At 43.2% G+C, this 13,458-nt stretch overlaps 1 protein-coding gene across 1 annotated transcript in view; it reads left to right on the forward strand.

Annotated features, from left to right (window-relative positions):
• LOC134744982 (endoribonuclease Dicer) overlaps window positions 1–13,458 on the forward strand; it is a 95,343-nt gene that overhangs the window by 30,430 nt on the left and 51,455 nt on the right. Inside the window, exons 17-20 of the mRNA XM_063678935.1 lie at window positions 7,210–7,396; window positions 7,735–7,820; window positions 8,113–8,251; window positions 8,572–8,786. Of these exons, the coding sequence (XP_063535005.1) occupies window positions 7,210–7,396; window positions 7,735–7,820; window positions 8,113–8,251; window positions 8,572–8,786 (627 nt within the window). The remainder of the gene's footprint in view (window positions 1–7,209; window positions 7,397–7,734; window positions 7,821–8,112; window positions 8,252–8,571; window positions 8,787–13,458) is intronic.

The raw sequence follows: 13,458 nt of genomic DNA on the forward strand, positions 1-13,458 counted from the left end.
CGCTTTGGAATGGTTCAAACCTGGTTTTTCCCTCCAGAGTTGAATGGTTTTGTAGTGACAGTAGGTCTTTAGGGTGAGCTTCTGGGAATCCCACAAAACGGCTCAGGACTGTAGTTCTTCCCCTTAGCCCCTGCTCGCGCGAGTTCGTCGGCCTTTTCGTTTCCAACGATACCCGCATGCCCCGGGACCCAACGTAGAACAACCTTGTTCCTGGCTCCAAGGTTGTTCAATAATTGCCTGCAGTTCTCAACAAGCCTCGATGTGGTGACATCAGAGGTTAGGGCTATGAGTGCCGCCTGGCTATCCGAATGGATATAGATAGTATGGTTGCCGTAGTTGCTTTGCAGATTGATTGACGCACATTCAATAATGGCGCATATCTCTGCCTGGAATATAGAGCAAAAACGCCCTAGGTTTAAGCTAATGCTTTTCCTGGGCGCTTCACCATATACTCCGCAGCCTACTTCAGATCCGGATTTGGAGCCATCAGTGTACCACCTCAGGCTTCCTTCTTTCCACTTAATTTGACTGTTTGACCAGTCCTCCCTTTTGGGGAGTTCCACTGAGTAGAGTTTGAGTGGACAAAATTTGGGTGCCATAGTGTCGGACGGCATCCCAAGAACAGGAATATCGTACACTGATTCCTTAAACAGTCTCAGAGTTTGCGATAACAAATTACCTCTCCTCGCGCCCGCTATTCTAAGCATACTAGATCTCGCCTCCAATTCTAGATGCAGGTGAAGGGGCGGTAGATTTAGTATGGCCTCTAGGGCTGCCGTCGGGGAGGATGACATGGCTCCAGTGACGATGACACAGGCAGTTCTTTGCAGGCTGCCAAGCCTCGTCACTGTTGCCTTCTGCGTCGTTTTCCTGTACCATGCTACGGAGGCGTAAGACACTATCGGCCTCACTATAGCTGTGTACAGCCACAAGGCAATTTTGGGTTTTAGACCCCATCGGTTGCCTGCTAAACGACAGCATATTGCCAAGGCTGATCTAGCCTTTTGTGTAGTTCCGTCCACATGCTTGTTCCAGGACAGTTTCTGGTCCAGTGTTCCCCCAGATATTTGACCTCTGTTGAGAACGGAATAGTTTTACCATTACAAGCGGCTTAAGTTTGTCTAGTTTCCGCTTGTTCGTGAATGGAACTATAATTGTCTTGTCCGCATTGATAGACAATTCATTATCTCTGCACCATGTATTTATGGTGTTGAGAGCCCTCTGCATAAGGTCTGATAAAGTACTTTGACAGTTGCCCCTCACCGTCACAACAAGGTCGTCTGCGTACCCCTGAGTGTCGATTCGGAGCTCCGCCATCTTATGCAGAAGTCCATCCACCGCAAGAGTCCAGAGCAAGGGAGATAGGACACCCCCCTGCGGGGAGCCTCTCACAGTGGCCACTTCCAGTGTAGTGTTAAGCAAGTCTAGCCTAACCATTCTGCTTGAGAGCATGCTTTGCACCCAGCGGATAGTGGTGCCGTCCACCTCCTTGGCCCTGAGCCCTTCCACCAGTGTCCGAGTGGGTGTATTATCAAAAGCGCCCTTAATATCTAGGAAGGCCGACAGGGCTATGTCCTTGTCTTCCAAAGCCCTTTCCACTCTGTCAACCAGCTCCAGCAGGGCAGTCTCTGTAGATCTGCCCCTACGGTGAGCGTGTTGGCTGTCGTGTATGGATTTGTTTAGAAGACAGCTCTCCCTGATATACTTATCAATTACCTTTTCCAAGGTTTTAAGGAGGAACGAGGAGAGGCTGATGGGTCTGAAGGACTTGGCTAAAGTGTAATCCTTCCTCCCAGCCTTCGGTATAAATAATACCTTAACCATGTTCCACTGCTCTGGTAGGTGTCCCGAGGCATAACTAGCTCTGAAGATCCTGACCAAATGCGGGATTAGGATTTCAGCTCCTCGCTGCATTAGCACAGGGCTTACTCCGTCCAGGCCGCACGTCTTGTAAGGCTTAAAGGAGTTTATAGCCCACCTCACTATCCCGGGTCTTATGACGAGGGCAGCCTGCCTCCAGTCCTCTGGGCGAGGCCTATGCAGGCCTCTGACCAGCTGGGGCTCGTGTGACTGTCCTGCCCCCGGAAAGTGTGTTTCAGCTAAGAGCTCCAAAGTCTCCATCTCACTAGCAGTGAAGGAGCCATCATGCCTCCTGAAAAGGCCTACTTGATTACTTCTAGCTTTGGAGAGTATCCTGTGAAGTCTCGCTCCTTGAGGCGTATTTTCAATTTCCTCGCAGAACCTCCTCCATGACGCTCTCTTAGCTTTCCTAATCTCTTTACTGTATTCGTTTAGGGCTTTCCGATAGACCTCCCACTCCTGTGTCCTCTTAGCCCTATTGAATAACTTGCGTGTTTTGTCCCTGAGCCTCCTGAGGTTGGAGTTCCACCATGGGACCACACGTTTGGTTGATTTGAACTTGGGAGCACAGTTTTCTTCAAAGGCACTTACAATGCCATTTGAGACCACCTCCACCGCAAGTTCTAAACTCTCCCGCGTTTTGATTACCTTCGCTGCGGATTCCAGATTAGGTACTTTCTAGGCTGCTCCTGTAGCCTTCCCAGTCCGTCCTCCGGGGATCCCTGAAGGTGACCGTTTGAACGCTGAGAGAAAAAGCTATATTAATACAGATGTGCTTATGATCTGACAACGATTCCGCATCACTTACCCTCCAGTTCTGAATGTGCCTGGCTAGATTTGAAGATGCAAGTCAAGTCTAAAACCTTCTTCCTGACCCTAGTGACAAAGGTGGGTGTACATCCCATGTTTAGAATTTGGAAGTTATTGCATAGAAGAAAGTCATGTAGTAACTCACCCCTATCATTGATGTCGGTGCTTCCCCAGTTGGTGTGGTGGGCGTTAGCGTCACATCCCACCAGCATTTCTGCGTTGTGTCTGCGGGCGTAGTCGGCCACGGCTGTGAGATCCGCAGAGGGGTCGTTCCTGTCTCCAGGGAGGTATGCCGAGCAAAGTATAATTCTCTGCCCGCTCCATCCCTTGAGATTTACATACGCTGCTACCAGGTCGTCTGTGCATAACTCTGGAACAGGTAGAAAGTCAATGTTCTTGCCAAAAACAATGCAGGGCCTATTCTTAATTCCTTTAGTATTGCATAAAACTTTACCAACCGAATTCAGTCCTAGTATGGTTGAGTTTCGCACCCAAGGTTCTTGAAGTAGTGCGAGGTCGACGTGTCCTGCAAGCCGGCTTTCAACAATGGCCGTGGCGGCTGCCGCATGATGGATGTTCGCTTGCAGGACCCTCGCGGGTGCCGTAGGTCCAAGGCCTTTTATTTGGCCCTTTTGGTGACCCGTTGTGGCCCACCCCTGCCTCTCGCAATAGGAGTCCCTTGAGGCCCTCCTGTCGCCGAGGTTATGGGTCTGGCCCTACCGGGTACCATGCCCCTCGTCATGCCCCTTGTGCCTCTGGCTGCCGGTTGCCCGCCCCCACGGCCAGGAGAGCCCTGGGGTATGGTTCGGCCGCCAGGTACCTTGGTACTTGGCCCTGGAGTAGATTCGGCAAGGGGCTGGGGTTGCTGTTCCGTCTGCTGTGCTGGGGGAGCGTTTGGCCCCCCTTTTAGCCGGAACAGTACTTTCTTAAAGCCAATGGCTACCTCCCCACGATTGGCCTTAAGAGTTTCGGAGGAAGGCTCATCCAGAGCGAAGGTGACCACCTTGCCCCCCTGCTCAGCCTTTTCCCCGAGAACTTTCCAGAGTTCTATGTTCAGGCCAAAGTTCTGGACCCTGATCAGCGCCAAGGCTTCCTCCACTGAGGCCGCCTCAGACTCCGGAATAAAGGTGATAGCCGTGGCTGGTTTGGGCAATTCACCCTCCGGGATGACGGAGAGTTTGGCCTCCGGCCACGGCTTTAAGTTCGGGACCTCATTCACAAGCCAGTCCCTGCTAACCTGGTTAACACAGGTCATAAGTATCCAGCCTGTCTTGTGAATGAAGCCCAGAAACTGTGGTGCACCGCCTTTCGCATTTGCCTATTGCTGGACCATGGCGAGATTTAGATGCCGGTGGACCAACTTCATCTGGTCCTCACTCATAGGGTCCGAATTATGGATCCCTACTCGTGAGGACCCCGCTACCTCCCGGAAGCTCGGATGCCGAGACTCCCCTGAGGTTTCAGCGCGGAATTTCGGGGCCTTTTTCACTGATCCCTGCGGAGATTCGTCCTCAGATCGGACCCTTTTTACAGGGCCTTTCTCCGTGGCCGGCTTCTCCACAGTGATCTCCGCCCAGGGCTTACGGGCCATAGACAGGGCTTGCTCTTTGGCTACCCCGTCGCCCATCAGCCTGCGGAATCTCTTGCGAGCAGCACCCGACAAGCGTTTAGAAACATGCAGCTCTTTGGCAGAGGAGTTGTCGCTGGGCGCACCAGAGACGATGTCGTCTCTGTCGACCTCAGCTTTCCCCTCCCCTCCCTGGGAGCAAACTTCGGGCGTGCTGGAGGCTTCTACAGCCTCCCTCGCTCCGATATTACCTTCGGCCTGGATCCCGTCCAGAGCCGAGGACATGGCGTCAAAGCTATTTAGATTTGTATTTGTATCTTCCATAAAACGTCCCACGAGTAGCAAGGGAAATGGTGGTCACAGTACGGCAGAGCCCCGCTTGCCGCCTGAAGGACTGAATACTGCTACGATTCGCCCCGGTTTCGTAGAGACGCCGTTTGAGACTGGTCTCGCCACCAGCCACGCATCCATCGGCACGGTACGTATGACACCTTGGATTGGCGGAAAAAGGGGTAAGATAAGGGAGCAAGAAAGGGGGGAGATAGAGAAGGGAAGTAATTAGAAAATACCCCAGTAGCATTCCGGCCAGCACCCTGCTGGGCCTCCGTTTACTTACAGAGACCCAACAGAACGCCGTACCAGAATGCTACTGGGGTAGAGGGGATAAAGATTATTAATTTATTTATTTATTACAATTATTAATTAAATTGGAATTCAATGCCTACCGCGCGGATCCACGCTCCGGCGTTCGAGAGGTTAAAGACGGGAATTCTAGGGAAGGGAAAAGGAACACCTGGCGGGTGGGGATGCCACATCACTCGGCGTGGCCCACACCAGGCGAGGCCCTCATACTCTGCTACTAGTGGTCCGGGGTATGTTGGTAAACATAGCGACGCCCGTACTAACCACTAGCATTGCCCAGGGGGGACGACTGGGACGTGTATGATGGACTTGGGGTGTTGGCCAATAGCTCAGCGTCGCATACCTGAGCGTACCTACTACCCCCTCCCCCCCAATTAACCGGTTTCTAATAAACGAATTAATATAACGGTTTTGGAACGACGTTAACAGGTATTTCAATACCGGTTCCGAGCCTTGAATAGTAGTATGATAGTAATATTGGTTTTGATTTGATACAGGTAAAAACTGGTATGTACCTATTCGGTGTAAAAGAAATTTCGTCAGTGAAAATGTGTTCAGCTACAAATAAAGTGAACTAGATGTGTGAATATCAATAATATGTGGCGAGATAGGACCATTAAGTGAAGTGAACCCCCCAAAAGACGGACAATCATGGGCAGTGTTATTTAAAGCAGCATTAATAAGGAATTTTGAGCCTATTACTAAACGACGTGATATACCTACCGGCTGAACTGTTACTGTGAAATAAGCCGATCTAGGGAACTATTAGTTCAAGTTCTTGAGCTTAGCACTGACGCACACAAGAAACTGCGTGAAATTGCTATTGAAAGAGGAGATAAAAAAATGCAGTAACATCTAAAGATTATGTAGCTGCAGAAGCAATTTATCATAAATCTTGTTAACTCGCATACACCACAACTATCAGGCAACGACCAGATAAAATAATAAAATATTGATGAGTATAGTACAGCAGAGAAGTTGTAATTTAACAAGCTTTACGACTTTACAAGAAGATGTATTCATAAATAAACCCAAGAGCAAAATCTCAAAGTTCTCTATTTACTTGCGAAACTTATTTCTTACTTATAAGATGTCGTCAGCGTAACTATAAGATTCTACAAAGGAAAAAAAACTATATAAGTAAAGAGTTTACATCAGGTATATCACGTCGTTGAATAATAAATAATAGGCTCAAAATTCCTTATTAATGCAGCATTAAAATAAAATAATACTGCCCAAGATTGTCCATCGTTTGGGGGTGTACTTTACTTAATGGTCCTATCTCGCAACATATTATACAAATATCTAGTTTACATTGTATATTTGCATCATCTTGATTTGTAGCCGCTCTCATTTTCACCAAAGAAATTACTATTTAAACCGAATACTAGTTTTTACCTGTAACATATCAAAATTAATATTCCTGTTATACTACAATTATTCTAAATTATTTGTAAAATTATTAAAATATACTAAAACTCATAAAAGCATAATTTTTGTACTGTACAACTTCTATTTGAAGCTTTTTATTCTGTACGAAGTTATTTAGTCAACGGTGAATTTCAACTGAAGTAAAATAAACTTATATTTCCATGTGTTTTCAGTGAACCGACCCATACAAACTATACGTCAAATTAAAGATAATTTAATACACTATTTTGTCTTATTTAAAACTTTTTTGTAATGTTAAAGATATTTTGTAAAAACCACATTAAAAAAAAAGTATCACAAAAAAATTAAAAAAAAATCAATATTTCTTTAATTACTAATTAACGGTTGACTTTATCGATCAAATATGTGAACAAAATTTCAAGCACACAAGCAGCTTTTGTTTAAAAATAATAGTAATGAATTCGGACGAATACTTCTTGAGTTATGGTTGATTTTTTAAAACTCAATATCCGCCATCTTGGATTGGCGGCCATTTTGGTTAGCTAACATTTTGAGATGGCAATCATTTTAACATCATAATAAGCCTAACTGCTGTGAAAAGGAAATTTGGTACCCCCAAATTATACTATTTTCCAAAATTTGGCTAGCTGGCCCATGGACTAAAACGCGTTATAGTTGCCGGCGCTCGCGTACCGCGCGTCAACGCCATCTATTAAGTGTTATTTTGTGAAATCGATGAACGCTCCAGGAGATAAAGGGCTCTTAACATAATTTAACTCCCTGTAGTTCCTAACCCCCGAAGTAGGTTTAATAATCGTTGTATGTTCAATTGTTCACGTTTTATATTTATTAATTATCTTAAATATAAATGTAGATTTTGCTAAGTTATTGGCCATTAAAATTGTATTTTTGTTGAAATAAAAAGTTTTTTTTTTCAGGTTCCACTTCTTCGTCTTCGATCAAGTCCTCGAAATTGCTAAGAAGTTCCTGATCTACGACGGCACAGTCAATAACCTGTTTGTGGTGCCAGTTAAAGGCAGCGCCGGTGGCTACGACATCGACTGGGATGTCATGCAGAAATACAAAGAGATCCCGCCGGTACCCCTTTCAGGGCCACCTTACGAGGTTCGTACCTATTTATTTTAACCATTGAGTCTTTACGAAATATCAGACAGCTATTTCACCAAGAAGCAGCCGAGGTGCTTAAAAATATCTGCACAACTACTCTAACGCGTTGTCAATAGTGGCGTGGCCAGATATTTGTGAGCACTTTGGCCGCTCCGATTTATCTGACGGCTACTGTACAGCAAATTCAGTCGAAAGTCAGGTCACAATTGTCCCCTCTGCAGCTAACCGTACCTACCCTCACCTTTAGTCTTTACTTCAGCATACACATACAATCGGCGCTTCCTTGAGTTTTCTACCAATATGTATATGTTTGGTAACTTCTTTTTTCCTTTCAGGAAAGAAAAGCGCTGAAAGTGACGCAAGAAGATTACCAACATTCTGTAGTGACACCCTGGTACCGGGGCGCTATCTTGCCTAGCCGGTAAGTTACTTAGAAAATTATACTTATGTTTTAAGCGTGACCAGGGATTTTTTTCTGTAGGATATTAGATATATTTGTGATGTTCCACGAGTATAGGTAACATATGGCGGTTGGCGATTACACTATTATAAACGAAGCTCCAATACTAATGCGGTGCCATGCAACGTAAGCGCAGATAACCATAAGGTACCTTTACCCCTAGGACGTCACATTACATTTTAATATACCAAGATCAAATATATCTAAAATTAAACTATGCCTAATTTACAACATACATCTTACGTTTTACTAGGTACATAGTGTCGAAAGTGATAGAGTACATGACGCCAAAGTCCGCTTTCGACGACGCCTCGTACGACACATACGAGCAATACTACTCTGCGAAATACAACCTGGAGATTATTGGCAGAAAAGACCAGCCGTTGCTTGAGGTTAGTTTATATTGCTATTCAACCGAACCGGGTGTTTTATGGTTTCGTTCCCAGGCCGGACGACCCAATAGTCGGGATCGTTGTATTAAGCTTTATATGACTAAAATGTGGAGTATGTCTTGTGTAGTTGGGTGTGTTTATGAAACGAATTATTAGGCTGTCTCTTTATCTCCAAAATCGTTTCTTTTAGAACAAATCAAGCAATTTTTAATAGTTTCTAATTGTTCTTGCCTGCGACTGTCGTGAATTACCCCTCGTTTCCAATATTCCACTTACCGCCCTCGTTGCACAATGTGTATTGTGTACTATATTATTTACAGGTTTGCAACATAACCACGCGCATGAACTGCCTCCTGCCCCGAGCGGCCACCATCAATGCCTTCACAGACAAACAGAAAAAGCTAATCTCAGTCTCGCAGGGCGACGACAAACCCAAGAGTTTCACGGAGATGTTCATACCCGAGTTCTGTGTAAAATACGACTATCCGGGCGTGCTTTGGTACAAAGCGACGATGCTGCCTAGCATTATACACAGGTGAATACTCTAAGAACAAATTAATTTACTTTCTATGAAAATATTTTAATTTATTTTAAGTAGACACACTACTATACAATATCACAGATTATATAATAGTTCTTACGAACAGATACATATCTCTCAAAGAAAACGCAAATACATACCGACCGTTTTGATACCTACACAAAAATACAATGGAGTGACCTTCAACGCGCCGCTCCCCGCACCGCGCGCGCCGGCACAACGCTAGGGTTGCCGACGCTTCTTTCAAAGACTTAGGTGTCTTAGGTAGATATCTAACTATAAACAAAGATAGATATAACTCCGTAATAGATGGATACAGTCTAAGAAAAAAGCGTGCCTCGAAAATCACGAAAATTTGATTCTCGATCAGATGGCGCCACTAGTTTTGGCCTACACTCGTATAGAGGGCGTTGACTGTTTCGTTTGTTATTTATAATTTTAACGCATACCAGTGAAAGAACATGGGTCAAAATCATATAAAAATAATTAATGCAAATAAAAAAATCATTTATCCATATTTAAATACATTTTATCGTATTTTTATAAATATTTATTTTTAGTTTTAAAGTGTGTCGACAGATGGCAGTGAATTTACTGGGGTTACAAAATTTACTATGACAGTACCGCTCTATTATAAGTTACTCTATGCTATAAATGTGTCGTAAAAAAACATTACCTACATCTTTAAAACAATTTAATAGTACCTACGTAACTTGTAACTATCGTATAAATAATAGCAGTAGGTAAAGACATTACTTTGGCATAGCGCGCGGTGACTTGCGTGCATGAGCGCATGGGGCAACCAACTGGCTAGCTTTAGTACCGCCGGCGGGAAGCGAGTCGTAGGTATAAATTCTAGCTCGTGCGGAGAGTTCCATAGGCCTGACAATGTATATAATTATATATATACTATACAGGGGCGCCATAAGCCTTCGGAAATTGTCACTTGGAAATTTCTACCCATGCCACCGTGACCGGGTGACCCAGCGGTCTAGGCATCTGTCGCGTAAACAGAGGACGCTTTTTCCATTCCAGCTCTGGACGCTGGAGGCAGGGACCGGCCCGCTATCCCTTATCGGGGTTTTATAAGGGTATTGCATAAGGCTTAACTCACCATACCCTTTGCCAGACGAAACCCTTTGTTTTGCTTTTAAAAACCCTTATATAAAGCTACCACATTTGAGTAATCGGTAGCCCAAATACCCTTACAAAACCCTTATCATCCGCTCACCAACACCTTGCATATTGCTTATAAGGGTTAGCCTTATAAAGGGCTTCCATTTTCCCATATAAGCGTGCTAATTTAAGTCGTCTACCTTGTTCATATAGCACACATTACCTCGAATCCGAGCGATCGTCGGCGGCGACGGCGGCGTTCCTAGGCACGTATTTTCTTTCCTTTTCATACACTACCGTAGATATATACTAATCAGTGCCGGATTAAGATATTTTTGTGCCCTAAGCATTTCTAGGCCAGGGTGCCCCCTCACCCTGGATTTTTTCAAATTTGACTGATTTGGTATACCAGGTGTGGCTGCAATGAAGCACGTGACCAATCTATGACATTGTGAAACCCTTTTACGAGACTGCAGCGGACTGCAACAACACTTTCGATTCTTTGCACTCGTAGTCCCGAGTCGAGTCTTTTGTTAAGTCTTTTTTAAACTCAACTCAAAAGGACTCGAACTTCGAAATAAAGATTCCATCAGACCATCAACAATTTTGTAGGTTTTATTTAAACTATTAGTAAATAACAAAGACGTAACTGCATGATTCGTCTATCTACCAACTCATGAATTTTATGTAAAATAATGGTTTTGAAAAAATATTTGCAATAAAGAGTTCTCTGAAAAAGACTCAAATCTCTTCAAAATAGTCATAGGCCAGTCAAATTAGATTTTTTCTACGAATTAATTCTCAGCAAGCTGGAAATCGTTCCAGTTGTGGAAAATTTTTTGCTCTTTTTCAATTTTTTGCTTGTAATTATAATTAAAAATAATAAAAACTAAAACTATCACAAACATTTATTTAATTCTAACCTAATAACACTTGATTTTCTAGTTTTATGAAAAGCAAATTTTTTTATGATTAGATTAGATATATTTATTTCACAACATATGATTACAGTACAAATTACATTAATGTCAATTTATAAGAATCTACATTGTGATCGTCAGAAATAAATTTAAATAATAGCAAAACAATCCAATATTAATTTCATTAATTATACATTATATGAAAAATTTCCCCTGAGAAGGATCGTCAAATAGTAACAATAATAAACAAGGAAAATGTCAAAAATGGTATGCGATTATAAATTATACAGTTATGTCAAAAAATTCACTTATTGAATATAATGGGTTTTCTAGTAAAAAGTTTCTCAATCGACGCTTGAATGTTGTATCGGATGGTTCCGTCCTTATTTCTTCAGGTAATCGCTCATAATAAGTCGGACCGATGACACGCGGGTTCTTTGCTGCAAGTGCCATGCGACGTGGAACTGTTCGTAGTCGACCTTAGTTCTAATGTTTATGCCAGATACCTCGACGCGTTTAAACAAAGATAAGTTATTTCTAACATACATAATAACTTCAAATAAATATAATGAGTAATGTGTCATTATTTTGTGCGTCACAAAAAGGTATCTGCATGAATGTCTGGGCTTCACACCCGCTAGCGTTCGCATTGCCTGTTTTTGCATTATAAATACTCGATTGGCATCCGTAGAGTTCCCCCAAATGAGTACACCATACGTCATTAGCGAGTGGAAGTGAGCATAGTAAACCGATTTTAATGAAACGTACGAAATAAGGGGTTTCAACTTACGCAACGCAAAGACTGCACTACTCAATCTATTGCATAGCCGGTCAACATGGCACTTCCAGTTTAAATTCGAATCCAACATAAAGCCAAGGAACTTTGTTTCACTGCACCTTGGCATAGGGCAATTTACTACACATGGGCTCACAGTAGTCATCCGTCCTGAGAATAACATAACGTTAGACTTGCTGACGTTAAGAAGCAACCCATTTGCAGTAAACCACCGTTTTAACTGCGTACATGCCTCGTTGATGTTCTCACCAAGCTGCTCGTACGTTTGCGCGCTGATTATGACCGTAGTGTCATCTGCAAATAGTACTGACAGCCCGGTGGTGATGGCAGATGGGAGATCATTGACATAGGCTAGGAACAGAGTATTTCCAAGGGCTGATCCTTGGGGAATGCCTAGTTTGATGTAGCCAATGTCAGACTGGAATCGCTTGCCATTTGAGGACAGTTTAACCTGTTGTCTTCGGTCCGACAAAAATGAAGCGACTAAGCGATGCGCCTCTTCCGTTACGCCATAACACTTCAGCTTATCCAGGAGCATTGTGTGACTTATTACGTCAAATGCTTTAGACAAGTCACACATAATACCGGCCATTTTGTGTCGCATGTCTAAACCTGTTATAATGAGATCGACAATTTTGTGAGCTGCAGCGGTAGTTGACATGTTTCGTCTGTAAGCGTATTGGTTTGGAGTAAGCAGATCAATATATTCCAGGTATGTCATCAATGCTGATGACAAAATGGACTCCACAATTTTGGAAATGGTCGGTACTATGGTGATCGGCCTGTAGCTATTTACGTCTGTTTTTTCTCCCTTCCCTTTGTATACTGGGCATACTCTTGTACTCTTTAACACGTCAGGGTAGACGCCAGTTTGAAACATCGTATTGATCAACACAACCAAGATGTCAGAGACGACCGGCCAGATACATATGATTATATTTAACGATATATCGTATGTATCTACGGTGTCGCGCGTCTTTAACATTGATTGTATTGTCTTGTGTAACAGTTCGGGTGTGACAATAGGGAGACGAAATGTGGGTATGTCTATGCCACTAAGGTGTTGGTGTAGGTACTGTGCAGATAAGGACTCATCACTTTGAATCACAGACTTGGACGCTATTTGTAAAAAATGTGAATTAAAGCTATTGGGAACCTCACTGTCCGAAATTTTTTCGTTAGAATTTGGGTCATTTAGGGTAAACACTTGAGTTTTATTAGTCTTAGTGCCTATTTCATCATTGATGACTTTCCAAATTTCTTTAGAAGGGTTTTTGCATTCTTTTAGCCTATTTTCTATGTGAGATTGCCGAGCACGAAGTGTAGCAGACTTAATAAGCTGCGCATAATGTGTAATACATTCTGAGATTAATACATTATCAGGGTATTGTCGGCGTATTTCCAGGAAGTCGTTGTATTTACAAATGTATTCGGACAGCTCGTCATTCATCCAAGGAACGTTACGCCTATTAATATTTGTTTTTAAATTCTTAAATGGAAACCGCAAATTAATATAATATGTAAGTATATTGAAAAGTTTATTGAATTTGTAGTTAATGTCAAAATAATCAGAATTAATAAAACTAAAATCGTAATTTGTAATGTCATAATAAAATAAGCGAAATGATTCTTGGTCAAATAACCGACGCTCAGCCGTACGATGTTCTTCATTTTTATTGCTACCGCACATCTGTTCTATAGCGAGTTCATACCTTTGAGCGTTGTGATCGCTGATAAACGTGTCCACTGGTGACACACTGAGACAGTTTCGGACGCGGTTCGCTATGCCGCAGTCAATGGAGGACACAGTATCTGCAGTGACGCGAGTTGGAAA

The sequence above is a fragment of the Cydia strobilella genome, chromosome 10 (assembly GCF_947568885.1).
Source record: "Cydia strobilella chromosome 10, ilCydStro3.1, whole genome shotgun sequence".
Lineage (NCBI taxonomy): Eukaryota > Metazoa > Arthropoda > Insecta > Lepidoptera > Tortricidae > Cydia > Cydia strobilella.